General features: G+C 49.9%; 1 protein-coding gene across 1 annotated transcript in view; it reads left to right on the top strand.

Annotated features, from left to right (window-relative positions):
• The first annotated feature begins 667 nt into the window (after positions 1-667).
• The window catches only part of MNT (MAX network transcriptional repressor), a 44,901-nt gene continuing 21,037 nt past the window's right edge, over positions 668-24,531 (top strand). Inside the window, 4 exon segments of the mRNA XM_078379332.1 lie at positions 668-840; positions 16,809-17,382; positions 20,579-20,620; positions 22,928-23,039. Coding sequence (XP_078235458.1) covers positions 768-840; positions 16,809-17,382; positions 20,579-20,620; positions 22,928-23,039 — 801 coding nt within the window. The 5' untranslated portion in view covers positions 668-767.

Consider the following 24,531-nt stretch of genomic DNA (forward strand, 5'->3'; position numbering starts at 1 on the left):
CCTCGCCGGAGTGAGACGGATGCGATCGGATGCCAATCATCCTGCCTCGTTCATTGATTGAGGGGGAGATATATAGCAAATCAGTGCATTGGTGGTCCCCGCCGGCCGCGCCTCCCTGGAAAGATCGTATTGCATTTTAGACGTTTTCTTCGACTGGATCTCGTGGGCGGTTAATTAAATCGCTCGTCGGTGCGGACGCAAGCGGTTCGGCTGTGCAATAAGAAATGAAGGGAGAGAAGGGGGGGGGAAAAGACAAGCCCGCAGGAGCACTCCCGTCCGGAGCGCACCAGGAATCCAGCGCCGGGTTTTGCCGCCCTCTCTCCCTGTAGTAGCCGAGGGCCGTGTCACTGCCTCTCTCTTTTTTTTTTCTTGTTGTGTTTCTGTTACACTTCGCCATCTTGTTACAAAGCCTTTTTCTTGTCTGGAAGAAGCTGGCGGGTGATCGCTGGGGCTTTTTCCCTTTTCCTTTACGCCCCCGGGGAAGAGGAGAAAAAAAAGAGAGAGAAAGATCCTGCGCAGGGTGGGGGCCGCAGAGGGAGCACAAGCAGCCTGGAAAATATATATATATATATTTAATTATATAGGTCTAAATATATATATATATAAATATATGTCTGTGTGATTTTTTTCCCGTTGTTTCCACGATTTAAAAAAAATTTTTTTTTAGTTTTCACTTTTTGGAAAAATCCGTGTCGGGCTTGCAAACCTTCTCTCCCTCTCCCCCCCCCCGGACTTCGGAGCCTCTCCTGGGACGCCGTCTCCGAGAGATGAGCATTGAGACGTTGTTAGAAGCGGCCAGGTTCCTAGAATGGCAAGCCCAGCAACAACAGAAAACACGTGGTGAGCCAACTGGGGGGGGGGAGAGAAGGGAGAGGGAGCAGCCGGATCGTGGGGTCGGGTGGGGAGGGGGGGAGAGGAAGAGGAGGAGGGTCCGCGTGCAAAATCACGGGTCCCGGGGGTCCCCCCTCCCTCCTTCCTTTCTCGTCTTCAGCAAAGAGGCGATTTGGGGCGGGTTTTGCCCTGGGCGAACAAGTCTCGGGCAGTTCCGCAGGGCCCGCCTCGCCCCTTCCTCTCCCTCGGCGTGCTTGGGATCCTCTCCTGCTGCGGCTATTTCTTGGTTTTTTTCCCCCCAGCTCTGGGATTTCCTGCGCTGCCAGTTTCTCCGGAGGCTGACACCGGAGGGCGGGAAAGGGCTGACTCCCGAGGAGCACGGGATCAGGCCCGAGCAGGGGCTGAGGCTTGCCTTTGCATTTATTTCAATTTTTTTTCCTTCTTTCTTGTCTTTTTGGCTGGCTTGGGTGTTGCAAGGAAGTCACCTGACTTTCCAGCGAGTTTCCCATTGTCCTCCTCCTCCTCCCCCCCCAGCTTTCGTTTCTTTATTTACTGCAAAGGAGGGGGGATTGGGGCGGGGTGTGCGCGCGTGTGCGTGTGCAAGCAAGGGTGTGCACCGCGGTTCAAGCACGCTTGCATAAGGCGGGCGTGCAAGGCTCCAGCTTCCGTCCCCGGGTCCTCTTGGCAAGTTTCCTCGGGAGGCGGCCCCGACGAGGTTCGGGGGAACTTACTCCCGAGTAAAAGGGGAGGCTTGTGCCGGCGATCGGAAGCCTTTTCCCAGACGGGGAGGCTCTCCAGGCAGACGTTGGGGAGGAATTTGCTGACACACGGTTGCCCGAGCGGGGGGGGGGGGGAGAGAAAGAGGTGGGGGAAAAAATGCAAGCTACGAAATGCTGTTTCCTGCAGATCGGGGCGTCCTTTGATCTTTTGCTTTGATCTCCCCCTCCCCTTTCGAAACCCCAACCCGGATCACTTCCCGGTTTCGCAGGATAAAGAATAAATCTGTTTTAAAGTTGGGGTGGGCTTTCCAGACACCTCTGCGATCCCTTGTCACGTCGTCCACCCATGGCGACCCACGTAATAAGCATAATTAAGGGCGATTAACGCGTTTCCGCGTGCTCAAGCCGTCTGGAGCCCTCAGCCGTGCCTCCCCATTCACACGATCCGGGTTTTGGTTTTTCTAAACGAGGGGTCCTGAAGGGCACCCCGTCGTTTCTTATCGCGGGGGCCACGGCGTTGGCGAGACGCGTGTCACAAGCTGGGAGGGACTGCGCGGGGGGGGGGAGGAGGAGCAGAGGGGCGTCGTCTGAACGATGTCATGTCGGGCTGCGCCAAAAGAAAATGTGCAAAGGCTACATCATGCAAAGGAGACCCCTTTTCTCCCCCTCCCCTGGCGTCGCTCCGCAGCCACCCCAAAAATGAGGATGATGGCATTGGAGGGTGGGGGTTCGGGAAAGAGGGAGGGATCGCCCTCCCCCCCAAGTAGGAAAGGAAAATAACCAATAAAGCCGAAATCATGCTCGGGTTTCCTTCCTGGTGGGGAGAATCGCCTCCCTTCCTCGAGGTGGGTGGGAGGGCGAAGCGGCTTCCCTGGGCGGCGGCGCTGTTGCATTCCAGACCTTGTTTTTAATTCCATTTTATTTGCATAATGACAGCTAAAGGGGAGGCGCGTTGCTGGTGACAGAGGGGGGGGGAGTTCATAGGCTACGCGTGTAGCTCTGCTTACTCCCCCCCTTTTTGAGAATCCCCCCTCCTTATATGGGAGGATTCATACGATTTCAACTTGTCCCTCTTTATTCCCCCGCTGTCTTTTCGCTGGATCGTGACCCGCCTTGGCATTTTTCCTCCTTCATGGGGAAAATTGCGTTGCGTGTGGTGATGATGGGGGGGGGGGGGTAGCGATTCCTCCGACATACTTTTCAACTGTGTTCCTTTCCCTCCTCCCTCGGATCGTGGCCCGCCTCTCCTCTTCCCGCTTCCAGGGGGGGAAAATCTGCAGGGCGTTCACACGATACACGTCTCACTGCTTTCCTCCTCCCTTTGATGCCCCCTTCCTCGTTCGAACATAGTACGGCTCTTCCCCCCCTCCGCGCTTCCCTTAATGAGGGGAGGGGCGGGTATTCACACGAGCATTTGAACTCGTCGTTTCCTTCTTCTAACCCCCCCCTCCATTGCCCCTTCACGGGGAGATCTGCTGGGCGAGATCCCGAGGCCGTTTGTGCGTGGGAAGGGCCTGTTCTACACGGGGAGGGGGGCCCTTTGATCTCCACCCGCGGGTGGCGCGTGGCCTGGAATTCTAAAGGCCACAATGGAACGTTGGCACCGCGTGTATCTTTTTTTTTTTTCCCCTTCCTCGCCCCCCCCGCAAGCTTTGGAACGTTGCGTGTCTGCTCGGCGTTCCAAACTCGTCCCATTGGCTGGGGGGCGGGCGGGTGACGTAGAGGCCCCGCCCCCGACCACGTGCACCGGGGACACGCCCTCTGCCTCCTGCTTCTCCCTCCCCTTCATTTTTTCCCCTCTGCCTGCGGTTTCATTCTTGCAACACTCGGTCCGCGTGTCGTGTCGGGGGGGGGGGGGCGCGCTCTCGAGGTGCGCGTGCCCGGTGCGGTGTCATCCTCCCAAGTCACAAGGAAAGTGCATGGCAGGGGAGGATGATGTTCGGAGGCGGCTTCCTGTGTGCCTTTAGTTTCGCCTGCAAAAACAGCCACACGGGTTTACCCTTGTTTATAATTATAATTTAATTCGATGCGCTGGTGGCTCCTGGTCGAGCGGCATTTTCTGCTGAAGGCGGATCGAAGCATCGCGCTCCAAGAATAATAGCGTTATCTCGATCTCTTTAATCACAGAAAGAAGTTTTAAGAGGAGAGCTTGAAACCAGGAAATGATTATGGTTATTATTATTATTATTTCAAAACCGGGAACTCCCTTTCCATTTCCTCAAAAAAGCTCGCACCGAAATGCATCTGTTAGGTGTTAAGAGTGCTGTATTTCTCCTCCCCCCCTTTTATTTTCCATTTTTCCTCCCTTGATTTTACCAGCGCTCTTCTAGTCTTTATTTTTACCCTTGACAGCGCCTCAACACCCTTCCCCCCCCACCCGCAGCATTTAAATCTGCAGAGTTAATTTTAAATTTAGCTGCGTGAGAGGTGGCTTGTCTGCCAGCTCTACTAAATTTACATTTAAAATAATCGCAGGCGGGGGCAGGCCGGAGTGAGGGCTCGGATCATAATGACGTCTTCTAGAAATTCGTTAATAAATTAAGGTGTGTACAGGGACTGCCTTGAACCCCATAATGCCCTCTGCACTGCCGTCCGGTTTTTCTCATGCGCCCTCATCTTAACTCTAGATCTCCTTTTAATTTATCTGTTGTGGCTTACGGTTCAACAGTTATATCCGTGGAGTTAGTTCCAGTTGAGCTGCCTTTAATATTAATAAAAAAAGAATTCTCGTGATGGCTTTTGATGAGGGAGGGCCCGGGCACTTAACGAGTGACTTTGTACTTTATAGATGTTATTATTTTAATGGATTCCTTTTTCAGAAGAGTGGCTTGTCGGTTCCATTTTAATGTCCTCACTTGTTTACTTGCATCATAACATTATAGCTTATTGTTGTTTTACGGGCGCCTGTTTTTTAATTATGTTGGGGACTACTGTAGATCTCGGTTCTGAGTAAAGGTGGGATATAGATCGGATTAATAATGAGAATAATGATCCTCATTGCTCATCTTGGGCAGGTTTGTGACCGAGCACCTTCTTTGAACCTGGCCCGTGGTCCCTCTTCCCCATTTTAATCCATGGTTTAATGTGTGTCTGTATGTGCATTTAAGAGAGAACAGCTGCTGAAGCTTAATGTTTAAACAGAGCTTGCTGTGTTTTTTTTCCTAATAAAACATTAACTTCGTTTTTATATAATAATGGCCAGCCATCATTATCTGCAAAACAGCCGAGATGAAAAATATGCACTACTTCTTGAAGTCTCTCTCTCTCTCTCTCTCTCACCCCAGATGTCATGGCTTTTATTCAGCATTTCAATTTAATGCATTGATGTTGCACCCAAGGAGAAAAAAAAAGCCGGGAGGGGGGGAAAGATACACAGAAGCAGAACAAAGCAGGAGTGCTGCCTGGTTGGTAAATCTATGGAAGGCTGGTTTTGTCAGTGGTGATTATCTGTGGTGGTGAAATGGATCCTCCATGTTCAGCCGCAGTCTATCGCTCAACGTCAGTTGCTGAATGGGAGAGAGCTTTTTGCTTGTGAGCTTGCTAGAGGCATGAAAAGGGGTCTCAGAGGTCATTTAACCCAATTCCTGCTGATGCAGGAAATGTGACGCTACCTCATCAGTGACAGGTGGCTCTCCATTTTTCCCCCAATTAATGACTTAATAGTCCCTCTCTATTCCCCCTCTTTTCAGCACTGGTTAGGCATCATCTAAACTAGTCCTGTGTCTAGTTCTGGACACCACACGTCAAGAAGGATGCTGACAAACTGGATCAAGTTCGTTAGAGGGATGATTAGGGGGATGGAAACTAAGCCCTAGGAGGAAAAAATGAAAGAATTGGGCATATTTAGCCTTAAGGAAAGAAGACGGAGGAGAGATGGGATAGCACTTTTCAAATATTTGAAAGGCTGTCCTACAGAGGAGGGGCAGGATCTGTTCTGAATCATCCCAGAGTGCAAGACGTGTAAGAATGGGCTTAAGTGACAGGAAGCCAGATTTCGGATGAATATCGGGAAAAACTTCTTAACTGTTAGAGGAGTACGACAAGGGAACCAGTGACCTCAAGGGGAGGCGGTGAGCGCTCCAGCGTTGGAGGCCTTCAAGAGAACATTAAGACCTCCCTCTGTCGGATCTGGTTTGATTGGGATTCGTTTGGATTGAGCAGGGGGTAAGTGGGACCCGATGGCCTTCGAGCCCCCCCCCCATTCCAACTCCCATGATTCTAGGATTCTGCGGCGAGCTTCCCAGGATTTTCTCGGTCCAGACCCCTCAGAAGAGGTTTCTACCTAAAGCTCCTTAGAGACGACAGAGGGCCTGCCTTTTTCAGTGGCACAAGGCTAAGCATCTCTTACCTTCAGGAAATAATTATTGATTTGTTTCCGAAGGTCTTCACTGTAGCATCTGAAAAGGAATACCTATGTTTCTGAGGTTTCTGGGAGTCGCAGTCCAAGAACACCCGGGAGACCCAAGGTGGGGGGAACCCTTGTCATACACACCTTTGATTCCATAGCATCCTGGAATGATGGAGTTGGAAGGGGCCCGTGAGGCCATCAAGTCCAACCCCTTTCTCAATCTGTTATTCCTTTCAAGCATGTGGGGAACGTAGGGCCCCTCTGGATGTTCTTGGATTACATCTCCCGTCATGCCAGCCCGGGATTGGGCTGGCGAAGGCTTGACACAAGTCCGATTCCGGCCACACGAGTGTGTCTCCTGGGGAATGCGATCTCCAGAGTTTGCAGGATAAGGTTGGCCCAAATCCCTCTGGGAATGGTGGTTGTGTCCTGAAAGGGGATCCAGCTATAGCCAGAAAGCCTGCAAGCTGGTCGCTGAAAATGGGAGTTCGTGTTTCATGGGCGGACTACGAAGATCAGAGGTACACTGTTGTTCTACATGGAGGTTCTGCATTTTTAAAATTGGTCCTAGTCAATCAAAGCCGTGGAAGGAGAGGTTGCCTCTTCCATTCAGGAGAGGAAGAGCAGCCCGTTGGCTCCAGTCCTGCACTGTTTCCTGGTGGATCGGGACCCTCTCTGACACCCTGCTTTCTGTACTGTAGCTTAGTTGGGATCTGTGTAAAGCAGACCCTGTGTGTGGCCGATCAGGCTTTTGAACCCCCTGTATTGCTGGCCAGTGACTTTCCAGAGTTCCAGAGAGAGGAATCTTCCCCGTGATCTGATCCTTCTACTCACCAAAACTGGCCCTGGGAAGTGTACATGCGTTGTGAAGGATGCCTGCCTTCTGTTTAGTTGCAACTGGCATTTCAAGGTACATTGTTCCTGGACTGGAGGCTCTGTGTAGTTTTCCTGTGTGTGGCGTTGATAAACCTTCCCCAGAGTTTGCAAAAGTTACCTGTGAGCTTGTCCAGAAATACAATGTGCGCAAATTTTGACCTTCCTGCTCTATAGACTTGTATGATCTCATATTTTAAGCCCTCAAGGGTAGAGATTCCTAATGGGTATTCGAACATATAAAACTCGGGGCGCTCCTTGTTAACCACCTTAAACTGTGTTCCATGTGTCTCTTGGTTTAGGATTTGCAGAAGGTTTTTTTTCAAGCCTCTGCAGTAGAGAAAAAAGCTGCCATACTGGAGCCTTGCTTGAAATTGTGATGTTAGATTGAAAAAAAAAAACAAGCATGAAGTCAGTTCTTCGGACAGAATGGATGCTGGCCAATTCCCACCCTTCCTAGCTCTTTGCTGCGTTGTTGTTTTTTAAAGTTTGGTAACTTGTCTCAAAAGCTGGATAGCTACGTAATGATGATAGCATGGGTAAGGAGGGAAGTGGTCAGAGGGCCAGATCCCCCTCGGGGGATTGAGGTTGCCAGCCCTGACAGCAAAAGATGGGTCTGGATTAATAGATCCTGCCACAGAGTAAAATGGCTTTCTGTTTTCACGCATGAGAAGCGTGTGGTTTTGTCTACTCATCCCAGTTTCCCCGGCCTTGTTGGAAAACAAGATACTATGTTTTTGGTAGATCTGTCCTGCTTCCTGGTTGGGCACCGAGTGTGAAACATAACCAGGTTAATCTGGTCACTGCTTCCTTCCTTGGCCTTGACCTACCTTGAAGGGTGGTTGTGAAACCAGTCCTGTCCAGCAGCCTTTCTCAACCCTGCCCACTAGGATGTGCGACGCTTCACTCTCGTTTTGTCCTGCTGAGGATCATGGGCGCTGCAGTTCCACGCCGTCGAGAGAGCTGCCAAGTTAGGACCGCCCTTTCGTGGCACAGATGAGAAGAAATGAAGCCACCTTCCTTTTGCAGAGTTGGGAAAAGTAACTTGTCAGAATCCACTCACCCACCTATGGGTGACATAGTCCCCCCCCCAAGTCACTTAATACTACTTTCACTGCCATGGGATTTGCAGTTTGGTGAAGTGCTTAATATATTTTGTATGGAAAAAGAGCTGCACCAAAGCCCATTATCCCCAGGATCCAGCCTGTTATACTGATATCAAACGGATGGAAGTGTGTAGTGTCAGTGCATTCTTTTGAGACAAAATCAGGGGAGCTGACCAGGCTCCATTCATCACGATGGTTGTTGGACTGAGTAGTGGTGACATTTTTCTCTACCCACCCTACCGCCAGGTTTTGCTGCTTATTCTGAGCTTCCCTGCGGTAGCCCGGGTGCAAAGAGTTTTTTTTTCTCCTCCCCAAGAACCAGGGGCTGGTTCAAGCTCTTCCTGTTGCAACGCCGTATTGGATAGCTTCTTTGAGTGGTTCGGATGGGCTATTAGGAGCTGTTGACTTTGCAAAAGACCTGCTCCTCCTTTGCTGATGTGGATAAATCCAGCTTTAGTGTTTTTGAGAACATGTCGGACGATGAGACAAGGGTCACCCTGAGCACCCACGCTTCTGAATTTACCAGTGTTGTTCCTCCGGACTGGAGCAGTAAACAAAGACACAAAGACTTGTGTTTGGTGACCTTAGGCGAGCCGCTCCCTCTAAGCTTCAGCAGCACTGCCCTCTGTAAAAAGTGTCAAGATGATTGTAATCCTCTGCAATGCTGTCGTTGCTTTACGTACTGTGTTTTCAGAAGCGTTCTAGTCTTTTGAAAAGTTTGAATTTAATTTTAAAGACGGTCGTAGCGTTTGCCTCTCACCCAGAGATCTCATGACTGGTTAGAAACATTTCAATAAATAATAGGTACGTATGCTAGTATTATCTTAGAGGGTTGTTAGAAAGTTTTCTCGTATAATATACTCACAGCGGGCTGAACCTTCTGTGTTAAAAGATTTAGTAAGGATTTTAAACTGCCCATCCTAGCCTTGACATTAAGGTAAACAGCTACTCCCGTTTTACAGATTTAAGGAGCAGAGGGAGGCTCCTCTCTATAGCTGTGGCTGAATCAGGATCCTAAACCAGGGTGGATTCAAAAAATTTTAAAAAAGCAAATAGATTCAAACCACAATTTAAACCACAATTTAATTTTTTTAAATTTTTTTTTAAATTAAATGGTCAAAAAAGGTCTGATTTGGAGTAGTGGTCAGAGTGGAATATAAGACCAAGTAAACTTTATACACCAGAAGTCCCAGAACACCCCGTCCAGACTCGCAAGACGTCTGGCAGGGGATTCTGGGCTTTGTCATCCAGGAAGGTGGCCGCCCTAAACTCCAGTTAACCACTGCCCGGTCACTCTAGGAACCCAAGTTGAGTCAACTTTTGGGGTTTGTTTGTGTAACAGGAAGTGGGAAGAAACCTTTGAGGGGTGGCAGGTGACTCGGGTTCAGGTTTCTCATCCCGGTTGGGCGCCACCTCCGTGAACTGGGCCGGAGCTTCTGCAGCCCGACCGGACAGGTGTGAGTTTCCTTCTCCTATGAGCCATGAGTCACTCCTGCCAGCTCCCTGAAATCGGAGCAGGAAAGGCGGCGGAGCTGTTGGGAAACATGCTTCCTTGCCGATCTTCCCGAGGCATGCGTTTTAAATGTTCTTACGGGCGTTATTTCAAGCTTGGTCATTGCACTGTCTTACGACACTCGCAAGATAACCTTCTATGTCTCTCTGTCTTTCTCTGTCTCTTGGTCAGTGCTACCTTGCAGGGTTGTTGTGCTAGAAGCAGAGGCCAGTCAAGCACGCAAAATGGCCACACTCTGGTACCTTGGGCTTCTCTGACCTGGCAGGATCCCCGGATCTGTTCACAGCTAATTCCAATCCTTTCTAATCCAAAATCCAACCATATGTTGACTCCGAAGCTTTTTGTGCATGCGTGCCATCAATGCACTTCTGATGTACGCTGACCCTATGAATTGGGGATCTCTAGAAGGCCCTCTTCTTAACCACCCTGCTCAGGTCTTGCAAAGCCAAGCCTGTGGCCTCTTTGATGGAGCCGATCCATCGCTCAAGCTTTAGGTCGGTGGCTCCCGGCCTTGAGTCTCCAGGTGTTCTTGGACGAAAACTCCCAGAAGCCTCTGCCCCCAGCTGTGCTGGCCAGGATTCCTGGGAGTTGTAGTCCAAGAACATCTGGGGACCCAGTATTGGGAACTGCTGCTTTAGAAGAAGTGTTTTAGAATGGAGACCAGCCAACCTCAAACCAGAGCAGATGATGGAGGAGGAGGTAGCCATATTCGTCTGTAGAAGTATGTCAGGCAAAACCCCAAAGAAATAAAAAAGGGACAACCCCATAGCTCCTTAAAGACTAACTGGTATATTTAATAATAATCTTAGAACAGCAGAACTGGAAGGGACCCTCAAAGATCATTGAGTCCAGCTCCTGCCAAGGAGGCCGGGGTGGGAATCGAACTCGCAACCTTTGTCCCTGCAGCCACATAACTAAGCCACTGAGCTATGTGAGCTTTCGTAGACAAGTCCCCTGCTTTAAACACATGGTAGTCTAGCGAGCCTGATGGTGTCGCCTGCAAAGTGTCAGAAGGTTTTCTTTCTGTTCTCCGGGGCCAAATTCACAAGGCGGTTCCCGATCTTTAAAACTGTGCTTTTCTGTTTTGGGTCTGGGTATGCTGGCTTTGATAAGATCAGAGCCCAAAGAGGACAGGATTATACCCCCTGTCCTCTCCACCGCTTTCCCCTCCGTGAATGTCCTTGCTTGGGGAAAGAGAGGATGCTGTTCCCTACTCTCTGAGCCGATCAGCATCGGAGAGCCGGTGAACGCTCGTTAGGAACACCCAGATTGTGCATATTGAATAGCCCAGATGTTTTGAGAGGGCCGTCTTGCTATACATCCTACCCCCCCTTAAGATAATTTAGAGCAGGGGTGTCCAACCTTTCACCTTCCCTGGGCCACATTAGAAGATGAAAATTTGGTTTGGGACGCACATACATTTGGTTTGGGCCACATGGGGGGGGCAGCCCTAGCCATCCTCCGCAGCCCCGCTCCAAGCGCGCTTACCGGTAGCTGCGATCTCAGACAGCAGAGGCTGCCAGCTTCAACTCTGGCGGCTTTATGGGGCCGGGAGGGGATCCACCTATTGACGGGGACGGCGCAATACAGTCACGCAGCCCCCCTGTCCCCTCCCCTCCCACTCCTTCCTTCCCTTTCTCCCCCTCTACTGTTGTGACGTGCCCCAGCCGCATTCCGGCCGCAAGCGCTGGCAGTGTAACTTGAAACTTTGGAATTTCTTTAAAAATAAAAAATTGCGCTGGGCCGCATTACGAGCTGACCTGGGCCGCATGAGGCCCTCGGGCCACGGGTTGGACAAGCCTGATTTAGAGAGAGACGTACCTCTGGGTTCCATTGATGGGGAGATGTAGCATCATCCTTCTAACGGGGCCTTGTTGGTAGTGGCATATCTGTGTTGCATAGAATTCTTATTAAACAGATCCATTCAGCCAGTGATTCCCAACCTTGAGGAACCTAGGTGTATTTGGACTGCAAATCCCAGAAGCCTTCGCCACCAGTTGTTCCACCTGGGGTTTCTGGGAGTTGCAGTCCGGGAACACCTGGGCTACCCAAGGTGGAGATTCAGGCCATGTGATGGCAGGCATTTTAAAAATTGATTGATTGATTGATTGATTGATTGATTGATACCCCGCCTATCTGAACTACCAGAGCTTTTGACTCGAAGGAGGGGTGTTTTTTAATTTTTGTAGATTAATGTTTCATTTTTGTCTAGTCTGATCTATGGATTATTGATCATAGTTTCTATTATTGTGTGGTGAGCTGCTTTTGGTAGCCTCTGGCGATGTGAAGAAGCCATTTAGAATGGGAGAAAGAGAAACGGTCTGCATTGCGCACACAGAGAGAGAGAGAGAGAGAGAGAGAGAGAGAGATTTTATACAAGTGATTACAAATAGAAGTATTAAAGCGAAATGTTTTGGCTTCTGCCTTCTTAAATTGGTTTGATAAAAAGTATGCCATTCTCCAGATGCGTATGCACACAAGCACACACAAATATACACACACATCTGTACATGCTTTGACATATATACACACAGAGATCTGTCTACATAAGGATGGGCGACGTGGGCTGCAGAACCCCAGCTCCCAATTTTGGAAATGAGAATTTTTTTAAAAAATCTGGGAGAACGTGGCATGGTGCTTGCTAGTTGTTGTGGGAACAGTTTTTCTCTGTTTGTTGCTTTGGCACCCCGCCCCCCCGCTCTTCAGAACATCACTTTTTAATTTTGGGGGAAAATTTATTAGCCACTAGAGGGCGCAGCAGTTTTTTCCCATTTTTAAAAAAGTCCACACTTTTTTAAAAGAATTTTTTTAGCAAGTGTTCATCGGGGAGATGTGTCCCTCCACAGCCGAGGGATGGGGTGTGGGTAGCCCACGGACTGCTGAAGGTTGCCTCTTCCAAAATACACACATATTTTCACAGCAGCCAACTCCTGGTGGAGCAGACCAGCAGGATTACACCATGCTTATAAACAAGCTGCTGGATCACTTGGGGGGGGGGGTTAAGAATCTGGCTGTGGACCCAGAAGTTGGGAGTTCGATTCCCCACTGTACCTCTTTGATAGGGACTGGTCTTGATGATCCATACTGTTATTTTCCAGCTCCGCAGTTCTAAGATGATGATGGTCGTTAGCTAACAAAGCTGGCCTTTTTCAGCAGATTTTATTTTCGTCCTTGAGGGAGCATCCCCTAAAAAAAAAAGATTTGCCAGCTTCTCTATATTTTCCTCCTGCACGGAAGCTCCAGAGTTTGGCTGTTCACGACCCAGTGTTAAGGAATATCTTGAATTTTGCTATCCTGCCTTCTCAGGATTTAAAGAAAAGAAAGTACTAAAGTGTCTGACTTGCAAAGTGTGTGGTATGACATTTAAGGCATCAAGGCAAAAGCTAGGGAAAAACGTATAAAGTTCGGGTATCGGTGTCTTGCAGAATAGATTATGTATTGACGAGTCGCTGTGTTTTGGCTGGCCCGAGGTCGGTCGCCTAAGCGTGCCCGAGAACTGGGCTTGTCACCGTTATTCTTTTTTTCTAAACGCTCTCTGTCTCGGTCTCCCCTTGACCGATCCCTCCCCGCGGCTCCAAAATTTGGTGGTGTCAGTTCCCCCAGCTGCCAAGGGAGGGGACGTTGCAAACTCTGCGGCTTCCGTGCGCGTGGGATCCGGGTGACTGGGGCCGCGCGGGCCTTGCCGGTGACGTGTTGGGTGTTCTGGGCCGCCGGGGAGGGAATGGCCGGGCGGCGGCTGGCTGCCGTCCAGCTGACCTGCCTGCCACCTTGCAGCAGGAAAACACGTGCTTGCGGGCAGGGCCGCCTTCCCTCCGCTTTCCAGCCGACAGGGATTTTTGGAGGGCCCTCGTCTTGTTTGTGAGCCGTTGCTCGGCGCGCCACCGGGCTGGGAGAGCCAGCGATGAGGGAAGCACAATCCTCCACCATATTTGGGAGCCGGGCGTCCCAAATTTACCGGATGCGGGCCTTGGAGCATGTAAGGGTGGGACGCTTCCTTCCTGCCCCTGCTGATAACGGCATACCTAGGAATCCGGCGAGCCGCGGTCGGAGGCGAGAAACTAGGTGACGCCGGCGCCATTGTGCTCCTTGAACCCAAGCCTTCAGGAAGAAGAAGAAACAGAGGGACTCCAAGTCCCAGCAGGCCGGGGAACTCAATAGCTGCGAAGCCAGAGGTTGGGAGTTCAATCCTCCCCCCCAGCCCTCCTGGACTGGATGGCTCCCTCCCAGCACCGCAGTTCTTAGACGACTCTTATCCAAGGATGATGGGTGTGGTAGTCCGTGGCCTCTGGACAGCTCCCGGTTCCTTCCCCTAGTTTTTGTGCTTTCATGCCCACAGGGTGAGGACCGTTTCATGGCATGGAGGTCCGTCCCGGCCACGGTGTGAAGTTAACATCGTTTTAGATCCCAAATGTCACTTTGGGGTCGCGTGGGCGAAACGAAGGTGCGTTTCTAAAGCGGCGTTAAATGAGTATGATGAAAGCTACTTTGCTGGTGTCAAAAGTCACGTTCTCTAGTTTATTTCCGAAAGTTACCGGGAAAGGGCAGGGAGGCTTGACGTTCCATCCCATTTTCTGATCCATCATACGTTAAAAAAATAAATCCAAAAATAACAAAAGTAAGGAGTGACACCTGTACTCGCACAAGTGACTTTCATTATCATAGTGAATAATGGGCAAAAAAAAAAAACCCACCAAGCAAACCACAACCAATTTTCCCTGCTTGTTAGGAACATGGTGGTGTAGAATGGAACCTCCATGTTCAGTGGCAGTCTATCTGAGAGGAGCAATTGTGCTGGGGCATGAGCGAGATGCTCCTGCTGGCCTTTGGTGAGAAAGCAATTCCTGGGTTAGATGATCCTTTTGATGGATCCAGCGGTACATTTAAAAAAAAAACACCTGTGTTTCTTGTGCATAGTATTAAGTGGCGTTTAACACCCGGGGTGTAGCGGAAGGAAAGGTTTTTCCACCTCTGATTTAAAGTTTCTCGTTTCTCCTCGAACTGGGAAGAGACTTCTACTTGCACGTACTTAGGAAGAGTCCTCGAAGCCAACGGAAATAAAATAAAATAAAATACCTCATTTTCAAAATGTGTGTTTATGATCATGTTTCCCCATAAATAAGACAGGGTCTTATATTAATTTTTGCTCCAAAAATGCAGTAGGGCTTATTTTCAGGGGATTTTTTTTTCATGTACAACCAATTATATTTATTCCAATACAGTCCTGTCATCATCTTCTGGTTGCTGCACAAGGGTGGAGAGTTGGGGTTTCACTTAAGTAGGGCTTATTTGGGGGGGAGGGGAGGGTTTATATGACGAGCATCCTGAAAAATCCCACTAGGGCTTATTTTCGGGGAAAGAGAGTCATTACATTTATATTCCATCTTTCTGGTGAGGTCGAGGTCATACGCTTGGCTCTCTCTCATCCTCTGCATAAGAACGGGTCTCGCACTCGTAACCACTCTGTCTCGCCCTTTTTTTTTTAACAGAGGTGTGGGCGACGTTTTCCCTCAGTCAGCGACCTCCGCCGGCGCGAGGCAGGCCTTTTGGCTCGTGAACGTCCCTCGGCATTGAGCCGTCTCGACACCCGTGGCTTCGTTGATCAAGTTTGGGTTATGGGATGTCGGCCTGTGTGGGGAGATGGTGGAGGAAGGGGGTTTGTGGGGGGGGAGGCCTGGGTCTGAGCACACCTACGGCCACCTCATTTCTGCACCTCCTGTTTCCTTCTGTCTGGGGAGAAGCCGCTAGAGGTGGTACCTGCATGGGGGCGCAAACACACCCCTCTAGGTCTGTGTTTTTCCATGCCCTCAAGTTACCTCCGACCCACGGCGACCCTATGAACGGACTGGCTTTCCAGGGTTCCTGCCCTCGGCAGCCTGCTCAGCTCTTGCATATTCAAGCCTGTGGCTTCTTTGATGGAGTCAATCCATCGCACATTTCGGCTTCCTCTTTTCCTACTGCCGTCAGCTTTCCCCAGTTTACCAAGGAACTTCTAATCTCTGTTTTAGGACTCCTGCATTGTGGTGTGAACTGGCAGTGGCCACAGGAGAATCGAGCGTACAAGACAAAGACTTTTTGGCTGTTATTTTATAAGATTTAAAACCTTGGTCTCTCTTTTTTTAATGGTTTCAGTGTTAAGATGTTAATTGCCCTGCATTGTATGATGGTCATTTTAAAGCAGCTCCGAAATGCGACGAAGGAGCAGGAGCTCCCGAATCTCCTGAAATATAAGGTTTTCTGTAGCAACTCAGGCCGTATATCAAATTCAATCTGGCGGGTGTCAAACGTAAACTTATAGCCGACTGGCGGGTGGGTTGGTTGCCAGATGTTGGAAAAGTTAGCTTGGTTGAGGTAGCCGTTCCCGGATGGTCCCACACAATGTCACGTGGGTTGCTGGGAATCATAGTCCAAAAAAGGTAACTTATCTGTAACTTCCTGCTGGGAAGCCTACGACAGAGGAGAAAGAGGGAGAGTGGAAGATGGGCCCTTGGGTGAGTCGGTGTTGCTGAACATGCAGAGATATTATGGGGGAAGGCAGGGGAGGGGCTGACGGCAGGGGGAGGGGCCTGTTTGGAATGGGAGGAGTCCGAAGGGATGGTCTGGGGAAGAAACAGTGCTTCCACAATGAGGACTAGAAACCTGAATCTGATTCAGGGGTGGCTACAGTGCAATTGTTATGTATTTTGTCCCTCTCTTGGGACAGTCCTTTTCAATATCATTCCCAACGACTCCCATGACGTACAGGTGATCACAAACCAGCTTCCTCTTTTTTCCACGGCTATGCTCCATCTTTCTCAATCCCTGGCAAGGGCTAGGTAAGAATAATTCCAGCTTTCTCCCAGTCTTCACAGAGGGCTTGGCCGGAGAGGGTGTCTGGGTGTCCTCAAGAACGTTGGAAGGCAGGAAGTGACAAGATGATTGTACGGTTCTCGCAAGCTCCGCAAGTAAGCTTCATGGTTGGGAGAGGATTTGAACCCAGGTCTCGCAAGTCCTGATCTCGTTCTACAGCAGGCTGGCTCTTTCTCTTTTATTTGTGTTACTCCTGGAAGCAGAGATTGTGCAGTTCATGGGCCTTGGGGTGGAAGACTTGTACTCCCGTGATCCCCTTCTCCCCCGCTGTGGTCGCCTGGGGCAAGTGGTTTCAGTCTCTGGCTGTGGAGCCAGAAGTTGAGAGTTCGAATCCCCCACTGGGCCTCCTTGACCAGGGCTGGACGTAATGGTTCATAGGGTCCTTTCCAGCTCTGAAGTTCCAAGAGGATGAGGATGGGAGTTGAGAGTCCAGCCGGATTTTTTTTGTGGGGGGGGAGCCACCTCTGGTATTGGTTTTGTGCCAGGATGCTGAAAAGCTGTGGTTAACGGGCCTGGTTTTCTCTCTCTGTCTTCCTCCCCTTCCCTCCTTCCTTCCTCCCTCTTTTCTCCAGAGGAGAACGAAAGACACGAAAAGCTGTGCCTGGAGCACGAGCAGGAACAGAAGAAAGCCAGCGTGCCGCGGGTGAATCATGCCGTTCAGCCCGAAGAACCGCCGCGCCACGAAATCCTGGCGGCCCCCTTGTCTCCCCCAGCGCCAGCACCTCCCCCTCCCCTGCCGCCACCCCTTCCCGCGCCCATCTCGGTCATCCCCATCCCGGTGGTCACCGGCCCGGCCCTGCCGGTGGCCCAGAACTCCCTGTCCCCTCCCCCCGTGCTCCCGCGCCACCCGCCCCTGGGCAAGGACGTCCCGCTGGTGGCTCCCGTGATCCAGAAGAACTCCGCCCCGCTCCTTCCGGACCTCAAGGCGCCCACCCCCTCGTCGGGCAGCCCCGGCCAGATGACCCACTACCCGGCCCCCGTCCTGGCCATTTCGCAGCACCACGTGGTCCCCCAGCCCATCCAGCCCCAGCCGTCCCCCCACCCGGGCCCGCAGGTCCTTCCGGCGCCCCCCGTGCCCCCCCTTGGGGTCAAGATGGTCCCCTCGGAGGATGCCAAGCCCAGCGAGCAGAAAAAGAGGCCCGGAGGGTGAGTGGCGGGGCTGGGAGCGGCCGACGTTTCAGTTGGAAGAGTTACTGACTTTTAAAAAAAATTCGCGAAGCCCTTTTTAATGCCCGTAGTTTTTTAGTGCTGGTTTTAAAAGCGAGGAAGGTGAAAATTCAAAGAAGGGGTTCAGTGGTGTAGGCCTCCTTCATAGGGGTTGGACTTGATGATTCCCTAGGTTCTCTTCCAGCTTTGCCGTTCTAAGATGATTGTATTATTGTTATTTACTTATTTTATTTCTGTGCATCCTCTCTCTCAGCCAGGGGAAGACACCTGTATCTTAGCACAAAATTGGGAAAGTTCTTTATGGTTTTTTTTGTTTCATTATTTCATTCATATTATTTCTGGGAGTTCGGACCCTCGAAGACACACCTGCAGGCACTTTGATTTCACTCGCCTGGACGAGGCCCGGGTGGCTTTCTGGGCCTTCTCTTTTTGGCCTTCATTTCCTGGCTGCATTGCTTCTTGGAAGTGGTAGTTCCGTTGCCCTTGATTCTCCTGGAGAAACCCCCCACCCCACCCGGAAGCATTGCAGCAGGAAATGGAAACCAAACCCAGAAGGAGACCTCGGCCTTATCCAGGTGAGTAAAATGGAAGTGTCTGCTGGTATGTGTTCAAAAACTTCAATTTCCAGAATTCTGCCTGGGGAATTCTTGGAGAATTCTGGGAGTTACGTTTTTTTTTTTTTTTAATGGTACTCCCTATGGTGGGAGTGGGGATTCTGGGTTTTGTCATCCCAAAAGGCCCTTCTCGTTGGTCCGTACTCTTGTTGCAGAAAGAAAAGGATGAAGAATCTTATTGCCACCCAGAAAGCTAGCACATTTTCTTGGGTGTAAACTTTTGAGGGTTGCTCTAGCCCACTTCTTAGGCTGCAGTGGGAGAGGCGAACCTCATCCCAGGAGGGGCTGGCACCAAATAGACATCTTCAGGATTACACCAGGTTCTTCTTTTTTATTATTTTGGGTTCCAAAACGAACATTTCCCAGTTCTGTTTTTGGCCCCATGAAAGCAGGAAAAACTGCCTATTCTAGCGGAGTGAGCTTCCTCCATATACACTGGATTCCACATTTTTCTGCTTAGCCTCGATCTTTGAGTTCAGTTTTGGGCCTGAGACAAGGGTGAGCAAAAACAAAACGATTAAATAAAAACTTAAGTGGATGTAGCCTCTTCCCCATCCGTGGGCTCCAGAAGGGTGGCTTTAAGGATTTTGGCAGCTCATCACCCTCCAAGATGTTTCTGGACTCTGAGTTCTGTCAGCTGCATTCTACGTGGCCAGGGATGATGGGTGCTGTAGTTCCATGGCATCTAAGAAAAAATTAAGGGTTTCTGTATCCCTAGTTTAAATATCTAGCTGAGCCCCTGTAGGTCACCCAAGGGTGCTTGTTTTTGTATGGTTTGGAAGAGCGGGGGGGGTGGGTGGGTTATGGCAGGAATAAACCATGGGAGAATCTGAAGGAAAGGCGTAAGCAGGAAGTGCTAGGCCTAGTTCCACCTGGCTTCCTGTTCCTGCCCCAGTGCACTCTGGGAGCTTTCTTTCATAGCAGGACAGAGCTTGGCCTAAAAGCCATGCGAACTAGTAGAGCCCTAGCAGAATGTGACCTTCAAGAATGAAGGATTTGAAGGGTGCCCTTCTTCAAATAATTTATTTTCTAGTTTCATACAGAATCCTACAGATTCATTCCGCTTTTGATTTTGGTCTTCTAAGGATGTAGGAGGTGTATTACGGTCTTCCCGTTTTAGATACCTGTTGGCTCGTAGGAAAAATATCTTCCAGAGAGCCATGTCGAGTGATGTAGGAATAAGTTTGGAAGTGCCTACAACCCATAACGGCAGCCTCCACCCACCCACCTACCCCCGTAATCATATCTTCCCCCTTTGGATCAGGCCCCCGTGAACATATCAGGAGCAAGTGTTTTGTAAGCGTAATGGCTCTTAATTGCCCATGGAAGATGAAACCGCCTTCTGAACCGGCTTACAAAAAAGCATTGTGCCGTTTCTCTTGTTGCAGTGGTGAGGATTGCAACAAGGGAACAGGGAAGGCAGGGCTCTCTGTGTGTGTGAGAGAGTGAGAGAGAGGGATGTCACACACTATTAAGAATTGCTTCCAGGCCTCTGCTACACCAGTAGGGCTTTCTAAGTAAATGCTCATGCGTTGTTCTTGTGCATGTGTACCGGGGAACAGCTGGAATTGAGTCCTGATTTCCATCCTAGGTAAATTGGCTGCCTTTATTGTCTTTGGGAGCCATCTTTTTGAGAATCTGTGAACGTGCAGGCACCAGAACCAGAAGAAGGGGTTGTCCGGCTGGGGGGCCTCATCCAGCCCACCACGTTTTCCCCATCTGGCTCACGGAGGGGTGCATGCCACCCTTCCTCCCGACTGGGAGGGGGGGTTCACGGGCAACCCCGCTAGTTGAGCTTTTCCCAGTGATGTCCCCTGGCAACCTTGGGATCCGGCTGGATAAAAATCAGTGTGTTTTTTTTTTAAAAATCAAATTGATTTCAATCACGATTTAATTTTTTTTTTTTGGTTTAAATCGATTTACATTGCAAACCAACCCAATTTTTAAAATTGAAATTGTGATTGATTGAAATGGCAATTTAAGTCCGTTTGATTTCAATCCAGTCCACGCGGCCCAAGTTGCATGGATAAGCAGGGTTTTTTTTTTCATTTCTGCTCCAAATTCATCCATTCATGTCACAGTCTTGTGGGTCCCCCATAATTTGGAAGTGCGTGAAAACCCAGGGGGTGGGGGTGGGGGTGGGATCCGGCATTTGCCACTGGAAAAGATGCAGGTTCTACAACCGGTGTGAATATACTCCCGAAGCGCATGAGCAACGCCACTGAATCCAGTGTCTGGACTGGTGTTTAACCTGTAAGCAGAATTCTTATTGAGCCGTTGATTTCCGTAGGTTTGCTTTGTTTAGGATTAGCAAATGGATTTAAGCCGAGGCGGGCCAGTGGTGGCGTACAGGGCCAGCTCACTCACTGCTTCTTGTCTTTAACCAAGAAACAAAACCTTGAAATTCTGTAAGAACCCATTGCGTAAGGCGTTCTCTACGAGATGGGTAACACCCCCTCCTCCCCCAGTTTGGATATATCTTGCGTCTAAGCAGAGAGGATTCTCTGAAATCTGATGCTGATCATGTCTTTTTTTTTTTCTTCCCCTTTTTCGGATTTTAGGGTTGGCACCAGGGAAGTCCATAATAAATTGGAGAAGAACAGGTATGTAGCTTTAAGAAGCAAAAAAAAAGCAACCCCCCCAAACCCGACAGCTTGGAAATGGGAATGCCCATTTTTGCCCTTACAAGAGCTTGCTTGTCGTTCTCCCCCCCCCCAAATCCCTCGGCTTCCGGGGAGGATCGGCGATGGTAGAACAATGGAATAAAGCTCAGTTCAGACTTGGCTCCAAATTTGGGACAGAGTTTGGGGGAAAAGTTGCTTTCTCGTGCTGGCTTGGGGGGGGGGGTGTTGAGAGACAGACAATGGTTTCATCTTTTTCAGGAGTACCACCGATAAATCTGTATGTCAGATTGGTTGCTCGGATCTCCTTTTTCTTTGCTCGTCCTTAAGGATGATGGCCCCGGAAACAGACATGGGAAGGTCTGGGGCCGTGGGAGGCTAACAGAAATCAAAATCTTTGAGGAAAATGTAGAGGAAGAAACGGAGGAATACTTTTTATCCAGTCCCCTCTTTTCCTTTTAAAACTGGGTCTTCCCGTTCATGTTTTGTAATAAATCCTGATTTTCTGCAGTGAACAAATCCTAATTTTCTGCAGTGAAGGCAATATTTATGGCTCCCGTCTTCCCAGTCTTCTCCTCACAGCAGCCTTTTTTTTTTCAACCTCTCATTTTCCAGCGAGTTTGTGGCACTGAGATGTTACAAGCGCAAACCATGGTTTGCTTCAAACCCTAGTTTCCGTTCGCTGTCTGTGCTCCAACCATGGTTTGGTCGGTTCCAGATTTGGCTCCTCGCCACATTTAGCGGCTTGCAGATCCACTTTGAAATCTGCATTTTCGTCTTCGGGTTCAGCCCACTGTTTGTCCCTTCTGAGGTCAGGATAATCTTCTGCAGTTTGGAGCCACGTCTGAGCAGGGACTCCGCCGTAACCGATCTTCTCCTGCAGCGCAAACGAAATGTTGTGGTCTTCTCACAAATAACTCCCACACTTTACATAGGCTGCTTGAAACCTAGAGAAATTCGGAGCACTCCGTAAACCATGGGTTGGGGAAGCGCTTTCGGTTCGAGGGCCGGATTCCATTTCAGAGATATTTGGGGTGGGGGAAGACATGGGTGGAGCCATAGAGAAGAGGGCGGGGCCAAAAAGATTGCTAAAGTTTTCGCTTAGCTGCCAATCAAGAATCCTTAATGGACGCTTTCCAGCGTTTTGGAATGAGACATTTTAGAAGCTTGGACACCCCCAGATGTTGGGGTGGGGGTATGGGATCGGGGCCACTCCTCTCAGACTGTCCAAGGAGATCTAGATTCATCACTCAGGCCCGCGTTTTCTCCATTCCTGCTTTTGGACCAAGTCTGTAGGTCTTCTCCGGCGTGCAGGTTTTTCTGTAATAGATCTGCCAGAGTTCCTAGACAGGCAGGAAAAAAAATTCCTGAAAATCGTTGCCTGATCATAACAGTAAAAATAATAATAATGAGAGAAAGGGGGAAGAAAAGAAAAAAAATCATAGTTCGAGACGGAATGGGCGTTGGCCACTTCCCATCCTTCCCAGGTCTTTCCTGCATTCCTTTTTCTTTCAATAATTTGCTCCCTTCCATGGCCCAGTTTGATTAATCCTAGGTTTACCATCTACACTTGTTCTGACTGCGCAGCTACATGCCCCAGATGCATGGCTGCTCGTAATTTTTTGCCCTCCTCCCCAGCTTCTTGGCTTTAGCTCTTGCCACCACAGCCCAATGTTCCCATGTTGGGTTTTTTAAAAAAATATAAACCGGGCTTTATATATATATTTAAAAAAATGGTCCACCAAACTGTGTTTAAGAGGAGATCTGGAGACCTGTAGCCTTTCCTGGTGTGGCTGGACTCCAACTCCCATCCTCCTTGGCCACAGCAGATCATCCTGGCACAGATGGGGAGTCCTAAAACATTTGGAGGGCTCGGAAATTCCCCCATCCTGGCTTAAAAGGGGGCTTTCTAGGGCGCGGAATGAAAACACATGATATGCCCACTTTCATCAGGTGCATCTCAGACTGAAGGCTAAAGATTTGGCCCCCAAATGCCAGCAAGTTTAAGATTAAAACTCTCCCTTTCCTGGACTTGAGTCCCTGGAGAAGCGCTTTCATCTTTTAGGATTGGGGGGGGAAAGGGTTAGGGAGTTTAGGGTGGGTATAGGAGCAGCGGAGTGCGTGTACCCACCCTAGGGTGTCACGGGGAGCGACACCTCGAAGCCTGCCTGGGGTTTGCCTCGCCACTCTGCTCAACGCGTGTGCCCGAAACCCCGAAATCCTGGCTCTCGAGCTGAGCCTTTCAAGTTCCGACCGAAGGGGGTGACGTTTTGGGTTTTGCCTCTCCAGACGGGCCCACTTGAAAGAATGCTTTGAGACCCTGAAGCGAAACATCCCCAACGTCGACGACAAGAAAACCTCAAACTTAAGCGTCCTAAGGAGTGCCTTAAGATACATCCAGGTAAGGCCTTGACCCCCTCGTCGGTGAATGGACGGTGCTGTTGTCTGGAGTGGCTTCTGCGCCGATTTTGGGACTCCCGCTTGTTCTCGGTTCTGCGTCGGCTCGAATTGCACATGCCGGGCATGATCCGGTTCGAGGACGCTGGTTTGGGCTCTTTGCTTCCAAGGCTTGAGGAAAATTGGAGAAAAGGGGGCGCAAGAGCACTGGGTGTTGGAAATGATCACGTGCAGGGATGTGTGTAAGCTCTTTGTGTAAACTCCCGTTTTCCTTCAAATGCTGATCCTTTTTTGCATCTCTCGGTCGGCATGCGTGGGAAGTTTTTTTTTTTTTAACTGAGCTGCGTCCCTGATTTGTTGAGGCCAGTATGGCCAGCTCTGGGTGGCAGCCGGCGGTCCTTCCTAGATTGAAAAAGGAGAAAAAGAAAGATGGACCCACGCTGTGCGTAATTGAATCAATGGGCGTTTGCTTAAGATGTTGGCCACTGGCGTTAAGAGCGCTTCAGATTTATGGAGGAGCGGCCGATCAACAGGTGGGTCTGTAGAACCTCCATGTTCAGTAGCACTGTACCCCCTTAATTCTGGTTCTCGAGGGGCGGACGGCAGAGAAGGGGCCCTGTCTTGCGGCCATGAGAAACCGGAGACGAGACTAGGCTGATGGAGCAGGATTTCCATCGGAGAGTAAGGAAGTGTTTTTTTAAAAAAAGACTTCCTTTTCAAGCGTGCCTGTTGGACATCATGGTGTAGGCTTTGATGGGGCAGCACTCGAAACCGTGCGTGTGCTGGAGCTCAGAAAAAGTTACTTTCATTTACGTTGGACTACAGCTCCCAGAATTCCCCAGCCAGCAAATCATGGACAAGCTGCTCATGGAATTATGGGAGCTGTAGTCCAAAACCAAAAAGCTTCCCACGCGGTCAAGCTGACCTCGAGAGTCGAAATGTTGGACCTTTGAGCCACGCTTTTTTGACCTTTTGTGTGTGTGTGATTTTTTTTCCTTTCGATGTTCTTATCGAGTGAGGTTGATGCATCCGCTTCTGGAGGCCGAGGCACAGCGCGACTGTGATGTTATGAAGTTATGCGGCTTGTGCTGAATTTTGCAGATCGTATCCAATGTGGTTTGGAAAGGAGTCTGAAGCTTTATTTTTGCTTTCTGATTAAACTGTGAACCATGCTTGGCTTCAATTCAGGCACACAGTTCTGCTGATCCGTGTCTCAGAACATCCTTATTCTACTGTATTTATCTCAGACCTGTGGTCTTTTGCTTGGCACATTTGCACTGCGTTTCTCCATGTGGAGGATCTGCTTTCTTGTTGTTGAGAAAAACTGAAGTCTTATTGCTGGTGTAACTTCGCTGGGGCGGGGCGGGGGGGGCGAAGGAAGGCAAGAAATGAGATTGGTTGTTGGCATCGTGCAACTCAGCCCATGACAGATAATGGCTGAAATCCTGTTTTTCCCCCATAGCAAGTTGCACTAGAGTAAACCCACTGAATCAGTG

Source organism: Pogona vitticeps, chromosome 7 (genome assembly GCF_051106095.1).
Source record: "Pogona vitticeps strain Pit_001003342236 chromosome 7, PviZW2.1, whole genome shotgun sequence".
In the NCBI taxonomy this organism is placed as follows: Eukaryota; Metazoa; Chordata; class Lepidosauria; order Squamata; family Agamidae; genus Pogona; species Pogona vitticeps.